Below are 19,039 nucleotides of genomic sequence, written 5' to 3' on the forward strand. Positions count from 1 at the left end.
GAAAAAGTGGAGAGGTAACAGAGAGAAAGAGAAACGTGAAACGAGTTAAACAGGATTATCTCTACCACACACGACTTTACTAGTTCACTGTATGTGCGGAGCTTGCTGTTAAGGGGTCAAATGCTATTCAATGGCCAAATCTTCTTAGGATTAGGGAGTCAGGAGAAGTCGAGGGAAAGTCCAACAGGTTAGTGACCTAACATCACACATTACATCATTGTGTAATCTTGTTAACTGCAGGTGTGTAGAGCAGTTAACTTGTAATCATTTGTTAGTCAAATTTACAGAAACATACAAGCTGTCATCTAAAATGAAATGCATTTAATTTGCATAAACGTCCACCTCGTCTTAAAAGGAGAAAATCTACAGTCTGTGAACTCGAGCTTGTCAGAGTGGAGTTAGCTAGAGGCTCAGCAGTCGTCACTGGGGCACGTGCTGCTTCTATCCGGGCTTCTATTCTGAGTGGCCCTCTGGGTGATGGTGACATGCAAGTCCCTGTTAATATTTAGAAAAAGAGGTTTTCTGGCTATGGCCTACTTGAGTTCAAATGAGAGAAAGGAGAGAGAGAGAGAGAGAGAGCCATGAGTGGTGTTTATGTGTGCGAGTGCACCCAGAGACACGTAGGTTATATACTACAGAGTGGACAGCTGTGAAATATGTGCAGTTTTCAATCCACTCAGCTCACACGGGCAGTGGGATCGAGGTGGGTCGCAGTGCCATATTTTCATACTTCAACTTGCAGTCACGCGTGTTCTGATATACAATGCAGCTGACCCGTAAGTAGCGCCGGGGAGCATATGCTTATGTTCTCCTTTCCTCTCTCTAACTCTCATGCACATGTGCACACAGTACCTTGGCAGCGTGTCTGTGCCAGCGCAGGTGCTCCGTGAAGCTGTCAAAGCTGACGTAGTAGGTTTGACTCTGAGGCCCCGCTGAGCTGAAGGCCAAGCAGTGACTGTGCTTCTTCACCTCCTCCACCTGCAGCACGACACACACACACATAGGAGTGACATTACAGTCTGAAATACTGACATCTCTGACCCCCCTCTGAATATAAACAATAACCCCATGCCTATAGAGTTAGAGACATGAAATAAAAGGAAACAAAGGGGAAAAGCTGACACATGGACGTCTCAATATATTATTTCTTATTTGAAACCACTTCCGTTGAAGAAAATAAGATGCTTAATTGCTGCAGGGTGGACAAAGTCGGTCAACCAGAAGCATATTCATGAAAATATATAAGGCACGCATGATCATATAATGAACATGTGCGTGAGCAAGAATAAATGTATGTGAATTTTCTTTTTAGACACGCAGAGTCACACACACTCAAGCACATGGTCTCTGTGAATGAATAGCTAACTAGTTACAGTGTTTGAATAGAATACTGGCACACATGCATACAAACTCACCACACACACAGGCACACGAAGAGGCAGTGTATGGATGAATGGTTGACTAGAGGTCATGTGTTGTGTGTGAAATGTTTATAAACTGGGTGTGGTGGGGTATGGAGCGTCCTTTGTGTCAGGCAGACTGGTAGAAAGGGCTTTTCAGGAGAGCCCTCAGAGCTTATTTGGCGGCCTTGCAGATACACAGATCCATAAAGCAATAAATGGATAAAGGTCATTATTAGGGAGATAAATAAGGCTACTTGAATGCTACAGTGATCCATTACACTAAACATTATAGCACCTCTTGACTCCAGATTAGAAATGGACAAAAACATCCCTACAGAATGCTGAAAACATTTTGATTATTAAAAACCTGGCATGCCCCATTTTTGTTTGACCTTGAGCTGAAATGAACAAAGCAGGAAGCATTACTGGATGTCGCACCAAAGGACAAACAATTGTTGAAGGTGAAATGTCATCAAGAACAAACTTCACTGCGCCGGGAGACATTTGCAGAGGGTAATAAGAGTGACTTTATCAGGTCACTCTCTGGAGATATGACATTATGAGTTTATGATCGAAAGCATAAATTACATAACATCACCATAAAAGACCTGGATGAGAAAAGAAAAAAAAAACAATTAGACGATGCCAGCCGTGCCCTGTTGTGGTGTGATTTAGACATACTTTTCCTCCAATGAGGGGCAGGATGTGCATCTTCCCCGTCTGGCTCTCCTTGACAGAGGAGACGATGAGGCAGGTGCCACACAGGATGACCTGCCGTCTGGTCCAGCGGTTGACCGGTAGCTGGAGCTTCCCTTTCCGAACGTTGTATGTCCCCGACAGCTGGACCCGCTCTGAGCTCTCAATGCTTTGGGGCTTCCCTAGAACAAAGAAAAGAGAGATTTTGTGTAGTTAGCACTGTAGACTGACCTCAACACAGGTCTGTCAAATGATTAGGGGTCCTGCTTAAGGAAAAGAATGAGCATACCACCAGTGAATACACTTTCTTTTCATAGTAGTCATTTTCAAGACAGGTACACAATGCCACTTATATATCAAGTAGCGTTGCTTTGAGCTAAATGCTAATGTAAACATGCTAAAAATGACAAAGCTAACATGCTGATGTAAGTACAGCTGAGGCAGAAAGGAATGTCATTAATTTTACAGGCATTTGGTCACGAACCAAAGTATTGGGCAACTCAAAATTTTGAGCTAATGATGCTGTTGGATGAAACATAAAGTGGTCATCGCATTATTACAATTCATCCTGCAAGGAACATGAATGTCTGTACCAGATTTCACGGCAATCCATCCAACAGTGTTGATGCATTTCACTAAAAAACTATAGAAAAAGTCAAGGGATCACCAAAATCATTAGGATACATCATCTGGGAACCATGAATTTGTGACAATCCATCAAGTGGATGTTGAGGTGTTTTACAGGACAAGTGAAAACTTTGAACTGCTGGTGGCGCTAGATGAAAAGTCAGGCGATCAGCAAAGTCAGTGGCTTTCATCATTTGGGGACAATGAATTTCTGTACACAATTTCATGGAAACCCATCCAGTAGTTGTTGAGATGTTTCAGTCTGGACAGCTGCTTGCATGGTTAAAAACTAATGTGTGTGGCTAGCCACTAAGTAACGCCACAAAATGAGAAATATACCAACGGCGGTTAGCAGGAAAGCTCTCACCATAACACCATCACAATGCTGGGTTAGCATAAGATCTAAATACACTGCACTGAAATGAACTGTCCGCCTTGGATGTCCAACTTTGCACGTGGAATTGAAAAGGATTTGCATTCAGTGCAGCTCTACATTAATAGAGTCTCAAATTCAATACCAGGTGCACCTCTTCGAAATTATGCTCTTACAATTTCTGAGCTGCCTTTATTCTGTTTTACCTATCTATCCACCTCTCTCCCTTTACCCTGCTCTCTCGCTTCACCGCCAGCCTGCCAAACCTGACAGTCAGGCTGCTTATCAGGCATTCTGTCAGCCAGGCTGTCTTATCGTTCTGTCTAAACATCCACCTGCTTTCTGTCTACCTCCACCTCCGCAAAAACCTCCCTGGGCTGGCATGCTCTGTCCTCCCCCCTGTCGTTTCTCTTCAGTCTGTCCGGCTGCCTGGCTTTCTGTTTCTCAATTCTATCTATGGTTTTGTTTTTTGCTCGCAACATTTTTAACCTCACTGTTTTCCTATTCGGCCAAAAGATTCATGGCGTGGTTAACCAAGTTTTCCTTTCCAAGCGACAGATGGCCGTAGAAAATGTCTCACATCCTGTGGCCTACTGTAAACTAGCTGCATCCATCTTGCACTGTCTCCTTCACACATATTCCACTTCACTCCAAACACGCAGACTGAAGCAGAGGAGGGGTGGAGGTGAGTTAAGAGAGGAAGAAAGAGTCAGTAGGGTAAGCAAGTGTGAACTTGCACACACTCTCATGGCTTTAAATAATTCAGGTCTTTCACATGCCGACTGTAAGGCTAACACGGTAGAGTACTGTACTGCACACTGCTACCATCCAACGCACTCAGCAGAGTTTAATAACGTTCTGACCAGAAGACTGCTTATTTGAGCTGATGTGGCTAAACCTGAGGTCATGACGACGCATACATAAGCATACACACATACATTTTATTCTAATGATTGTCACTAACATACACACAGCTGAAATCTCCTTATCCAAGAGGCAGAGTTTTATACAAACTGGCAATCATCTTTTTTTTTTTTAAACCAGCGCAGCCACTGAGCCCTGACCTTTCCTCTGTGCTACAAGCTAATCTTGTGTTCACAGCAGAATCAATAGCCTAGTTTGCAAAAGGATATTTGCTTTGACTAAATGCTGAGTGTGTAACATAACACACTATTATTAAATGTCTATCAGGAGTCTTGTTTGACTATAAGTGTGTGCTGTCTTGGTATGCTTTAACATAACCAGTGCATAACGTGCAAAGATGCAGCCGTCTTACTACTTTTCTGAGAAAAAGTGAGAATGCAACACTGTGGATTATAAAGTCACACATGTTAGACACACGTTAGACCTTCCTAACAGCATGCATAGCATAATACTGCAATCTAGCATTAATATTTATTTTATATGGAATTGCAAAGTCAAGTACGCTTGATATTTTGCAAAATAAGCAAAAGTAACATCCATTTGTGTTTAAACTGCTTTAACACAAGATGGTGGTTCTGGGAAAAAAGGTGTGTCTCTTACTCCTTTAAATGAAGGACTATTTATAAACCTGCCTCAAGGCAATGCCAACTTAAATATGTCCCTACAATAGCAAATGCAGTTCACTGTGCACAAAGCGGCGATGCTATCTATAATATACTGTATATGCAAATTTAAGTAGCATAAAAGCACACCTCTTTTTCATAATTTCTCTCTTTGCTCTGGCAGTCTGCCTTTACTTCAGCAGCAACCAAAAGCTGGCAATTATAAATTAGAGATAAAGAGATAAATATGGATAAATATGATTTAATGAGCTATCAGGATATGAAAGACATCTGTAATATTCCAAATTCTTTGTTCTCATGCAGTACTTACAGGTTAATGTTTAAAATTGTTTAAAGAATACTGAAATTCCATTTGGCATTACACTGTTAGCAAACAAACCCAAATATCTGAATAAAAGACTAGTTAGATTTGTACTTTTTAATTATAATGCCTTCAAAATGCTCACAGACATCTTTAGCTATTGTGATTACATGAAGTACAAATTCTTACTGCCCTCTATCCTTCTCTAAACTGGGACACAACATTTAAAAAGGGCCATAAATACTCAAGTGGTATAGGTTTTGTAAACTGCAAAAAAAGTGAATAAGTGAAACTGGATGTTTTGTTTTCATCCAAAACCTCCAGACTGTCCCTTCTCCGTCCCCCTCCCCTCCACTGTTGATCTCCACATCATTTAATTGCACTCCGGAAACGAGTGGAGTGTGCAGGGAGCCAACGAAACTGCAGGTTTTTATCTCTCTTTAAAGGGTCATCATTACCATCCACTCCACATGAAATGCTATTAAATGACAGGGGTTTTGTATTATTGTGAGTATGTGTACACTCGTGTGTGGTATAGCTGCTGGCTGGGAGCAAAATGCCAAACGTTTTGTGGGGTATTGTTTTGGGAAGAGAGAGAGAGTGTGGAGGAAATTCCTAAAGAAATGATTTTCATAGTTTTGACCATCATTCCTATTGAGTGTGGTTACATTTCATGAACCAACTTCATTACTGATATTAAGGTAGCTTGGCAAGACAAGGCCTTAAAACAAAGAGCACAGGACAACCACACAAATCACAGCGATTAGACAAATCTTTAATCAGTTTAATCCAAATCTAAATTGTATAAACCAGTGCACATCAGTTGTACACACAAATAGTTTTTACATGGCAACGGACAAATATAACAGGTGTCCACTTTTGTTTTCACTTCCAAATAAGTGGTTTAGATAAGTGAGTTAAACTGGGGTCTGAAGTTTCCTTTAGGAGGAAACATAGGGATAACATAGAGATAACGAAGATGAGATAAGGAAGCGAACTGAAGATAGGATTTTTAAAGGGAAATATTTACCAGCATGGACCTAAAAACACTTTACACATAACTTAAATATCAATACATTGATATTATCATGTTGCTATTTAGGTTTCCTTTGAAAAACAAGGCTTATACTTGATGTTTTCTTGGTTTAAGTACATGAACTGCGATGCGTCTGCTCTAAATTCAAATAAAAGGAGGGAACAAATTAACACAGCGGAACACAACAACAGAATCAAGTTTTCTTTAGGCCGAGAGCTATCGTCCACCAAATTTCATCCAAATCCATGTGACATCTTGCTAACTAACTGGCGTGACTGAAGACTGAACAGACTGGTTACCCCCTTCCAACTTCGCAGGCTGGCGGAGGTAACCAGCAGGCGCATATTTTCATGACTGAGCTTAGGAAGGGGGTATGTGTTGCATTAGACAAATTATTCACAAGCTTTTAGCCTCAATATGTCACATGGGCATATTCCTACTATTTTTAGGCCTTTTGTTGGAATGTGCTCTCTCCCACACAAGCATATGCACAAACACACGCACCCTACTCCTCCTCCTACTCTTCCCCTCGCTGACATCCACACACACTGACACAGTGACAGTGATTAACCATCTCCATATGTGCATCCATCTAATTGCCCCCCCCCCCCCCACTTGAATGTTGATGGACCAAAAACAGCCAGAGACTTTGCAGAGGGAGAACAATGCAGACAGTTTGAGTGGGCTGCTTCTGTGATAAGAGAAGTTTGAAAGCCGCTCCTGTGTGGATGCTGCCATTTACAACCATCTCACATGGACGTGGGATGGCTGGATGGAGGCAAACGTTTCAGTCTGGACCTGGGAATGCACAGTGGAGGAAGCAGGGAGACGGGTGGGACTCCCACGTGAGCATCCTGTTTACAGGGGTGGGCCAGAAAAAAGCAGGATCTCTTGGTAACCCTCCAGGAGGGGAAGGAAATTATAAGAGACAATTGCTATATTCCAAATGCATGAACCACAGGCCACCTACACTCGAAATATTTTGAGCAGCGATGATGTTCGTCATGGTGGTCATCCCATAATCTATGGGCGATGCATAAGATGTGAATTTAAAAATAATAGACAGGCCCTGCAAGGTGGGTGTGTTCATGTGCAGAAGTCATAGTCTATTCCTAGACCTACTGTACGCAGGAGTACTACTGTGTGTTTACTGGAGATAACTTCCTTCCTTTTCCCCGAGCTCAGGAAAAGAGTGTTTCCGCTCCACACTAGGCTCCAATACCCATGTGTGCGCACCCCAACTGCTCAAATGCACACACATAAATACACACAAGCTCGTACTGGGCCAATGAGCAAGCGCCTTATATTACTAATCTCACTTTGAATGGTGAAAACTATCCCTGCAGAAACTTAAATGAACAATCAGTGAATCAAATGTAAAGAGAACCAAAACGCATTAACTAAAATTTAGAACCTGCTGTCACTCTCAACCAACAACTAAATCCAAGTTATCAAAGGTTTGCAAAGCTGTAAAAAGTTTGTTCATATCAGTAATGTTTGTAAATATTATAGTGAAACATGATTGGTTGGGGGATGTACTTGATACCTAATTTTCCTTGTGTGTATATCAATCAATTTTCTTTATTCCACTAATCCACTCAGTATCAATACAGCTTTCCAGGGAGCCCTTGGTATATATATTAAACACAAACAATAAGGCAAGTTAAACCCAGTTGGTCGATCAAGTGTACAAGCACAAGTGTCCAGATATCATTGTTCTTGCAGACTTGTCTAACTGATTCCAGATAGTGGTACTGTAATACCGAAATAAGTTCTTGAACGCAGCATGTTTGACTGTGGGAAAATCCAGTAGATGTGGATTCCACCTCTCAGAGGCCTTTGGTGACCTTGTGTGGCCTTTAAACACACCAACTAATAACCTCAGAGCAAGCGTTGGCCAGCAAAGGCAAATTTTTTTTATTTGTGCTACCACGAGTCTTGCTTCCTACTGATAAACTATCATCATCTGCATCTGCAACTTTTTGAAACGATTTTAGCGTACTGCTATGACAATACATGGTAGCACATCCCTGTAGTAATGGGAAACTGGCACTTTGCATTTTCAGTTGAAATCATGACTTTAAGCCTGTGAAACACACATTATAGATCCAGAATGCGCATGCAGATGTGTAACAGCTGCTACTAGCAGTGTGCAGCTTCAACAAGACATCTCTAAATATTGATACAGTATGTATCTATATAGTATATATGGTGTATTTATGCAAAGTCAACCACATTGACATGGAGGAAACAACCCCTGGTTGCTTAACTTCAGTATTCTGAGCTAGTGTTTCCACTACCAGGCTACAGAGCTGCCTCCCAGATTCCCTGCTGCCCCCATTATCCATCATTGTTAGCGATCAGTACTCAAGGCTGACCTCGCTCCATCCATCTCCCATTAAACAGATCAACACTTCTTTCTTCTGGCTCTTCTCAGTAATAACAAGGACACATCCCTGGTTAATCATCCTGCCCTGCTAAATGCAACCCGACATCCGCACACCTCCACTGCAGGACTGGGCATGCCGTACCGTAGGGCATCGATGACCCACATAAGTCACAGCGGAGCACAAGCATGCGTAGACACACACTTATTCTATAGGCGGCGACAGATGTGATGTACCGGATGGCAAGACTCTAGGACTTATAAATGCTTCTAAGTTTATACTGGGCTCTTATATCTCCAGCACTGAAGCATCTCATTAAAGATCTAATTATTAGGAAGCATTTATAAAAAATGTATACTCTAATGAACCATCAAACGAATCATTAAATAATATGTGCCTAGTTGGAGATTTTAACTTAAAAAGAGCAAACTGGTTGAGTTGAGGAAAGTTGTTGGAGAAAGGATGTAAAAATAACGACAGAGCGATGCCAGCTGTTACTCTGCAACACAAATAGCTGCACTGTCCCTCACACACACACACACATGCGCACACAGAATGTCAAAATGCATCTACTTTAAGGTGTGTGTTTGAAAGGCCAATGGAAGGATGTGGTTCCCGCATCTGATCAGCTCTGCCCCTTTGCCCAAATTGCTCCACCCTTTTATTTGTTTCTCCATCTCCCCTCCCTCTTTCGCTCTCAGTCTCCGTGGAAAACTTGAGGTGATTACTTGGATCCAAAGCGACAGGCCGTGTTAAGCCAACTGTCTGCTCAGGCAGCACTCGGCAAGCCTTGCTGGAAGGTGGCAAAGGCCATCACGGGTGATAAGCTGCTCACTGCACTCACCTCAGTGCTCAACATCTTTCTTCGTATTACACTTTACCTCTCTGCACCTTTCACAACGATGCACGTGTTGAACTATGAATGTGCGGGGGTGGAAAAACACACGTAGCGGAGATTTTCAGGAAGGCCGTTTAAGCCCCACAGTTTCACAGTTTCTGAGATGAGTGATCCTTAATTAGTTGCTTCTTAATCCTCCAAACATCCTCTTTAAAAGTTCCCAGATGTTCTCACACAAATGGGTCCATAGAGATAGAAGGGGCTGCCTCCCCCTCTGGGACTGAGGAGGTGTTGATGTGTGAAATGTGTCAAGCTGTCCTTTGTGTAGAAGTGATAAGAAGATGAGGTACGTGTTTGCATGGGAAATAAGTGAGATGTTCATGCATTATCGCTGTGTTCTTGCTTTGAATCGTGTTCAGCATAAATATGCTGGGTTAGCCATGTTGTCTTCACTTTTTTAAGAAGCCCAGGCAGAGCATTTTACTGAGTGCTTTTAATATTTTGACTGTCAGGTAGGCAAAGTGTCAAACAAAATGCTCAGCAGTCTAAACATCAAACAAGGACGAGCTGAGGAGTACTTGGACAGCTTTATTTTGTTTCAGGTAGTTCTTAGCCACACTAGCGGTGTTTCTTTGAGGATCTGCTGGTTTAACCAGTTGGTCTGCCACTTTGATCCAGACTGAAATATCTCAACAACTATTGGATGGATTGCCATGAAACATTTACATTTATGGTCCCCACTGGATGAATTATAATAACTTTGGTGATCCCATTACTTTTCCTCTAACGGCATCATCACATCAAATTTTCAATTTGTAAAATACCTGAAATGACATTCCCATTAGCCTCAGCTATACTTTGTGTTAAGTGCTAATTAGCATTAACCTGCCAACCCGCTGAACTAAGACAGTGAACATGATATACATTAAACAGGCTAAACATCAGCATATTAACATTGTCAGAGTGCGCATGTTAGCATGATGATGTTAGCATTTAGCACAAGAGCATAGCCTCACAGAGCTGCTATCATGCCTGTAGACTCTTAGTCTTGTTTAAGTACCATTTATTGTTCTAGTTTTGTCCAGAGGTGTTTTATTGATAAACATCACAGCAGAAATTGAGCATCAATTAAAGAATTGTCACTGCTTGCATGCTATCTATCTTTTTATTTTTTTTTGGACCAAGGATTATACCCCTGGTCATGTTTCTAGGTTTTAAGTTGCCGTTTTGTTTTATTCAGACAAAATAACCTCGACCCAGCTGTTGTTGAGTCTATAATATCTACAATATATTAATGCATACTCAACTCAAAAGTGCAGTCAACAGTGAAAGCAATATAAACAACTGTAAACTCTGCAGTGTTTGGACAGCGCCACAAGCAGTCGATTAGCTAGATGAGTATTTATTTAATCATCCATGTTGCAGCTTGCCTTCATTATCTCTTAATTAATAAAACAATTAAACATTATTAAATTGTTACGCATTTTAGATGGGTTAAGCCACACTTGTGAAAAAGAAGGGGGTTACAGTACAGAATTGTAATTATCTGGAATGTACTAAAACAATATCTACCAATAATTCAGGAAAGGGCGACAGGCTGTCTGTGTGTGTGCATTTCTTGTTTTTGTTCTCAAGAGAGTGCTGAGGAGTTGTGCCTCCAATCCCTCTAGGAAAAGCTGAGTGACACCGCTTTGTGCTCCTGTCTATTGTCACGACACTGAACATCCTTCAGCTTAAATAGCTCAGTCGAGGTGACATTTCTTCTTCTCTTCCCGCCCTTACTCGTCTGCACTGCTCTGAGCTGGTGATGTAGCATTAGGGAGCAGGGCCAGAGAGACATGGGGCTCAGGGAAAATAAGTTGCCGTGGCCCAGATGACCATGAGACGCCCCTCCATCCCCGGAGAGAGGGTTGAGTGGATAATTAATAGTTTGATGGATGCCCTCAAATTCTGATAGCTCATCTCTCTTAAGCATGTCACCAGGAAGGACACAATCGGCCAGAAACACACACACATACACACAGACACTATACAAAACCTCCTCTCTTAGTCCAGTGAAACACATCCTGAATCCAAATGAGGTCACAGCCTGCAATATCTTCCCCATCAAACCATTATTACCCTTTGCCCCTGGGGAGAAGGGAACTAAACAGCCCTTTGCTATTAAAGGCATTGTACAACTCCAGTTATCAGGTCAATGCATGACCATCCACCACCTGTAGGGGCAGTGTGGGGATGCATTATGGCAGGGGGATGACCTGAAGCAGGATTTGTAGTGCGTTCAGTAATGCTGAAATATCCTTTTTTTTTTTTTTACTAGAATTTGACCCACTTGCACACTCAGTTGCTCTTCTGCATTTTTAATTTCCGACATGACTTCATGCACACTAGAAGACACTCCCTCCACTTCATATCTTCACATATCAGGTCATGTTAACCTGATGCAAATCTGTGTTTATGAGCAGATTCAGAAACGGATGCAAACAATGTGTAAATATGCAATCATAACTCATGCGCCTGACAGCTGGAATGAGGAACTACAATGAGAGAGGCCACATAAGACGTTAATAAATCACATTGTGCGGCTATGTGTTTTCAAATAAATGACTTATGTGCCCTTAAGTGAAAGAAATGCCAGCATTTTCCATCAGCTGCACCGTCCTTCACACCACCCGCTACACTGTGAACATGCTTCATCATGTCATTCAATCAATATCCACTAAAAATAGACCCAGATGCAGCGGACAGAGAAGGGGAATTGCGTTGTGGATGCTTCGAATCGCAGGTGCTGGCATCAATGTGTGAAAAAAGAGAAGATTTTCCCCAGTGATTCCCTCTGTCAGTGGAATGGTCAGATGCTGACGTACATAGATGTGTGCTCCCTCTCTCCACTCCCCCTCTTCCCAGCTCCACTCCTGTGGCTGTTATGTAATGAGTGTGTGTTACGAAACCTTACATTGGAAAACACGAGCCCACTGATCAGCTAGCTCAGAGCACACACACACAGCTCTGGGGATTGTTTTAAACCCCGTTGTTTGTGTGTTTGCTCATGCATACAATATACTGTATATACTGTATATGTGTGTGTGCGTGTGTTTGTGGGTGCATACTACAAATTAATTGAATACTGTAAATGCGTTTCAATCTGAGTATGATCGCAAGGCTGTGAAAGTACGCAGATGAATCCCAAATGAATTATTTAGTGTGTTTGTGGGTGAGCGTGTGTGTGAAACACATAAATAAAAGTACAGGAGAAAAAATGAGGGTCCATAGATGCGTGTTGCAGTAAAAGCATGAATACTGGGAGCTATGCTGGTGTAGAAAGATGGCAAGAGAGAGAGAGGGGGGATGGACATAAAGAGAGATGTATAGGATGGAAAGGAAATAGAAAACAAGATGAAGCCTAGCAGATATGGCAAGGATGGAGAAAGGAATAAATACTGTATATATAGATAAATAAATGGATAAACAGAGAAAAGGAATTGGCTACAGGCATATCCTGTCACCTCAGGCAGAAAGACTCATGAGAGGACAGAGCTGTGAGGCGAGGTGAGCTAATCTCAGTCAGCTGTAAATTGCAGAATTAAGACCGCCACAAAACTGACAAAACAAACCCAGACACGACGTCCTCTTGTGTTGACAAAATTAAAAATTGTGTAACTGTAGAAAATCCTGCATGAGCAAACAAAAGACAATAAAAGTTTATTACAACCTGGGTCTTGTAGTTTTGGCCGTCATTTATATCAATTCTGATAATATGCGTAGTCTGTGTGCGCAAATACAATAGGTAAAAGATCAACCAAGAGCGCAGTCTGTGAACTATGATGGATGATTACACTGGTTTGTAGTTTTGGTATTCATTTTACTGTTTGCCTTTGTTTCTCGTCCAAATAAATTTGGCTCACCTGTGGGTTTGTTTAAAGTTATAATTCTCAAGATTTTCATCATATCAAATCCAATTGCTGAAACTATTTATGGCTTGAATGTATTCTGTTATAACTAATCAATATATTCTCACTCTTTAGCTACCTCTATATATTCAAATGGCGTGCACATGCACATGGGATTCACAGGAAACAACTCACAAAATACGTAGGACAAGAGTAAAACAAGGGCATTTGAAGAGGAAACATATTTGCTTTGGTAGAAGTATAGCTACAGTGAACACATGTTGCCCAAGTTGCTTGTCTTCTTCTGTTGTGTTTCTGACACAGTGGCTGCTCCAAGCGCATTGTCTGCCCCTAGTGATCCATCATTTTCTTTCTGACAATACAATGCATCACATAGTGCCAGACTAATATAACGCTCATAATTTAACAACTCAGAAACTCTTTGATGTCTCACTCACTCCCAGTAAGCACCTAATATCTTGCCAGCAAAAGGTCAGATGTATTCTCCGTCAAACCCTCCAAGTGTTTATGTAATGCTGTTCCATGTAAATTAGTTAAAATGCATGATAAACCGGTCCATCAGTGTGGAAGAGGATGGCTATTCCATGTTGGAGAAATAATGAATTAGTGGCAGGTCATGAATCCGTGACAGAACAAGAAATGCGCTTTCACACACAAAATAAAGCAAGGCTGCACACGTGCGAGTTACTGTTGTGTGATAGTAAACTGGCAGGAGAGCCAGGGTTATGTAGTTATGTAATGTGTCTCTGTCTTGCTTGCCTGCTCACACACACACAGGTTATTACCGGAAAGGTTTCAACTATGTGTGTGTGTGTGTGTGTGTGTGTGTGTGTGTGTGTGTGTGTGTGTGTGTGTGTGTGTGTGTGCATATTTTAATGTTTCAGAGGGCAAAGAAGGTCTCAGCTGAACTGAAATTTCTCGTTTTTCCTACTTATCTTCCTCCATTACCCATTCCCTTAAGTATATAACGTCAGGCTTCAACATCTCCAGCTGTCATCCACACTCTATCTCTTCTCTACCTACTTTCCTCTGTTCAGATTTAAGTATGAGTGGTTTTATGTGCCAGTCCTGGCAGGAAATCACCCTTTCTAGCCCAGCATACTCACCACCTGACCTCTCTTTCTTCACACCCTTACAGAGCCCCAGCCTTCTTATGAAATATGTCAGTACGGGGTCTCTCCTGCTTAAGTGTCCTGATGTAGCACACAGAGGCTCGGGGTTGCTGCTCTGTAGAAGATCATTCTCTCTGACCTCCCCAAAGAGGAAGAGAAGTGAAAAGAGAACTTCCAAAAAGAGACAGATAATGAAGCACATTAATATAAGAGTCCTCTTCAGCCCTCCTCTGTGCTCATAGCTTCCTCTCCGGCCCCCAAACTGGCACACCCATCCCCTGGCCCCACCCACAGCCCTCCACATGCCAGAGGTCCCTGCAGTGTGTCCTCAGCACAGGCTGTGCCCTCACGCTCAAGGATACGCTGTTGACAGCTACGGGTCACTGCAGTCCAGGCACAGGGTGGCACACACTCATGAATGATGCAGCACTCGCCGTCAGTCCTACAGCTCTCTCGCTAACACATGAGGACACATAATCAGGCTTGATAGCGGGCAATGCATGCACAATGACACCGAGGCGGGCCGCGGCGTGTAGTGCAGATGCAATTAAAGCAAATCCCAGAAGCCAGCAAACAATGTGTGACAACATCATGATAGATTCTATGCCTGGAGAAGCTTTCAAACAAAGTATGAACTGAGACATGCATCCCCACTGTGAGCTCCATTATACAGAACATCATTTTTGTTTTCATGGATCATTGCAACTCCAGTTTAGTACTGAACAATTAGTCGATTAATCCATGCTTACCGTTTGTTATATATTTAAAGCGATATTGTATTGTACTTCGATATAGTTGGGGCACTTGCAAGAAGAAGAAGAAGAAGAAAACAGTAAAAATCGATGCAGCAGAGGCCGAGATATCCTAACTATTAGTTCCTCCTATGGATCAAGTTCAAATTTCCTGCATCCTACACTACCCATAATGCAACTTGATAGCGTCAGACTTCCCCTTCTGCCTGATACGTCTCCCATATCTATCAAACACTGTAGCCCCAGTTTACAAAGATTTAAAGGTTTCATTTGTCACATGTGCAGTGAAGTTCAGGGTGGTATACCCTGGCTATGTACGCCAAAGCCAACATAACCCTGATGACATCACAAAGGTTATTTCACCAGCCTATGGAAAGCCACAGAAGACCTTCTACAATTGTTTTCACAGTGACCACTACTTCTCCTGACAAGTAAACTATCCTTGGTTTGGTGGAGTGCCCCTTTCAGCAAAAATACCAAAGATTTGCTGGTTCCGGCCTCCTGAACGGGAGGATTTGCTCCTTTTCCCCTTTTTATTTAATTGTAAATATAATTCTGTTCTCGAGCTGGTCAGACAAAACAAGCAAATTCAAAACGTCACCTTGGGTCTGGGAAGAGCTCATTGGCATGGTTTCATACACAAAATGATTAGTCGCTTAATCTAAATAGTGATTAATCGCCAATAAAAATACTCCGCCCTTCTCCAGCCATAGCAAGAACTGTCAAGATGAGATGGATACAGCGAGATCAGAAAAACATGATTATACTGCTGCACATATCTTCTAAGATGTACACAAATCATGTGAGAAGTTTCTTAAACACACATATTATCTCATAATTTATGGCACCGGTTGCTCATCAGCAGCGTCACTGTGTCACTTCAGCCTCCGCATTCTGTCACTCAGCAGTTGCTAATGGCCTGTATAGAGCAGCAGCCTGTCTCTGCAGCACTCTATACAGCCTTGATAAAAGTGCAGCGCCTTATACTGAATGGGGGGGGGGGGCTTAAAGAGAGCAAGAAAGAGAGGGGAGTGAGGTATTGTCGTCTTAAGCACCAGTACAATAACCCCCTCCCAGACACAGTGGTTTAGGCTTACCCACCTAGCATTCAACCCCCCTGGGAAGTGCATCAGGGGAGGGTGAAATGTGAGAGCCAGGGATAAAGGGAGAGCAGCGATAAAGGAGCAGGCTGACAACACCTCCCTCTGATACCGAGGCTAAAGAGGCGAGATGAGAACGCTAATTGGTAAGCCAGAGAAGGTTTGATGTCGCGCAAAAAGGTTAGAGCTGAATATGATGGAGTGCGCATGAATAGACACGCACGTATGCCAGTCTATGTGTGTGTGTGCGTTTATGTGTATGTCAGTGATTAATTAGCTTGCAGGGACTCCCGCCTGTTTGTCGCCCTGGGTTTCCCTGTTCATTTGTACCGCTGCATTAATAATGCCTGTCGCTGATAGAAACACATTCAGAACTCGCCACTCAATCCCTCACTCCTTCTCTCCTCGTCATTCTCATGGTCCTTTTAACAAGATCATAGTCATGGTCAATATTGCCTTTAACCAAAAGTGTCTCCTTCTCAATACTAGCATCAGAAGTTCTCTTTTAGTAAATCTGACAGACCACTAAAGCTATACAACAAAGTCTAAAATTCATAGGAAGGAACAAGCAGATAATGCTAATATACTTAACCTTTACAATATCCCAAAATCCACAGCTGAACATAAACAGAGTCACAAAAATTTAACTACTTAAAACTATATTTTAATCTCACCAGAATCAACCACAGTGTTAAAGTTGTACCTGACTGGAAAGTAAAAATGATTAACAGAATTACCTTCTGTATTTCAGTCAGGTCCAACAACACTAATCTTGATTTTAGTATGAATTTTATTTTTGACACAGAAATTGAGGCGTTAATGGAGAATTTGCAACAACTCCACTATCCCAGCCTGAAGGCCAGCATGGATGTCCATTAGAGGGAAAAAATTTAAAAAGGTCACAAAAGAGCAAAACTGCAAAAGATAATCGGGTGCAAAAGATAATCGGGTACAATTTCCCCCCGGGGATCAATAAAGTATTTCTGATTCTGATTCTGATTCTGATTCTGGATTGTTTGTGTTGCAGCACTGGGTGAGACGTGATACTATGCCATTTGCTGATTTTTAGCACAGCATAAATAACCTACTTCCTGATTTATGAACTGTATTAAGTGCGCATTATACAGCTCGTAAGACCGTGCTCTTATTTTGCAACACTGACAACACAGAGGGAATTCAAGCCTCAATTCTGAAGGGATTCATATTGTGTCAGAAAGTTAAACATTTTTGAGATAATAAGCAAAAACTCCAATTACATCAGAAACCACCATATCCCCGTCTCCTCATTCTTCATGACATGATGAACCAGTCAGTTAGTAACTGTGGGCATAATAAGTGAGCAGAAGCAGCAGGGTCACATGTCTAAAGGTCAAAGGTGAAAACAATGTGACATTATGTGCCTGTGACAAAGACAAATCTTATTACACTTTCTTTCCTGTGCTGGAATTATCTCTAAGTGTGCGTACAACAACAATGATAATCTTCTTTTATTACACATCCATTTCCAACAATGTAGAGTGAAGTTACCTGCATCACTGGTAACTTCACTCTACATTGTTGGTATACATCCATGTGTAATGAAAGATAAAAGTCTGTTTTAAAAAGATGACATGGACTTTTTTTTTTTTTTTTTTACAGTGAACAGATTTTATGTACTGAGCATGTGCTACCAATCATCGAGTAGACAGATTCCTGAGTAGAGAAAGGCAGATTTAAGTAGGCGGCAGCAACATTTTCATAGATGCAGTACTAAAATAGCAGTGGAGTGAGCAATAGACAGCGTGAATACCAGATCAGTGTACTGTACTGTAATATCATGAGGGGTGTGTGTGTGTGTGTGTGTGTGTGTGTATGTGTGATTCGTGGGATGAATATTCTGCTGGGCGGACGGAAAACTGCAGCCCGCTTGAGGCTCCTGTCTGAACTTGTTTCGCTCATAAACAAGGATATGAAAGTGAAGTACTTGTGCCATTTTATATCACAAATACACCAAAGCTGACACACTTTTTTTTAAAACCACTAACTGCCAGAGGAATGTGCAGTGAATTTAATCAGTTAGCTCAACTGAAAGTGACTTAATCCCTAATAACACAAAACAACAACTGTGTAACATGCATGCTGTTGGTTGCAGTTTGCCAACAAATTTAGCCCAGCTGATTCCAGTGTCTCATCCATCGTAATGCATTATGCATGATGCCAGGAAACTGTCTTTATATGACAATGACATGATTTGTGTCGCTGATTGTAATTATTAGCCGCTAATCCACAATGAAAGGCAGTCAAATCACTTTCAGTTTCCAAGTTTTCCCCGAGGGTAGACCGCTGACACGCCGATAAGCACGTTGTTGTTATTGCTTGTACTTAACCTCTAATGCCATTCATTATCAGAAGCTGCGAAGGACTCTCTTAGTTTAGCTAAATCTGGCAGAGAGCCACTGGGATGTTGCAGGCATCCACGTTGCTCTGGGAGACTTTATATTAAAGGCTGCCATGTTGTGGCATTCCTTTGAAGGGGAGTAATAAGGAGATTCATACAGGGGAAGAGCACAAGCAATAATAAAGGTAAACAGTGGCTGTTATTATTTCTAGTCCAGCTATTCTCCTATTCCATAATGTATTAAAAATGCATCTGATGGGCAGCAGTTGTCTTGGAGTAATTGAGAAGGAATGTGTCCATGAAGACAACAGCTACAGAGTCAGTTGTTCTTTAATCCCACAGAAGGACAGGCCACACAGTAATCAGACCCCAGATCTGTGGTTAAAGCTACAATCAGTCCGGTTCAGAGCAGAGAGAAAGGAGGGAGAGACCGAGAGGAAGGGTTTCACACAAGAAGAGTGAAGGGGGAGAGAGAGAGAATATTAAAGGGCTGCTCTCTCCTGATGATGCACCGGGACAGGACGAGTGAATGAATGAGATTGTGATGTTGTTGCACATTCCCCTGCCCCCACGTGCTCA

The 19,039-nt window shown here is 42.0% G+C and overlaps 1 protein-coding gene across 1 annotated transcript in view; it reads right to left on the reverse strand.

Annotated features, from left to right (window-relative positions):
- phlpp1 (PH domain and leucine rich repeat protein phosphatase 1) overlaps positions 1-19,039 on the reverse strand; it is a 43,962-nt gene that overhangs the window by 14,924 nt on the left and 9,999 nt on the right. The window contains exons 2-3 of the mRNA XM_070918410.1: positions 2,085-2,281; positions 853-978 (exon numbers count right to left, since the gene is read on the reverse strand). Of these exons, the coding sequence (XP_070774511.1) occupies positions 853-978; positions 2,085-2,281 (323 nt within the window). The remainder of the gene's footprint in view (positions 1-852; positions 979-2,084; positions 2,282-19,039) is intronic.

This window comes from Enoplosus armatus, chromosome 14, assembly GCF_043641665.1.
Source record: "Enoplosus armatus isolate fEnoArm2 chromosome 14, fEnoArm2.hap1, whole genome shotgun sequence".
Taxonomy (NCBI): Eukaryota; Metazoa; Chordata; class Actinopteri; order Centrarchiformes; family Enoplosidae; genus Enoplosus; species Enoplosus armatus.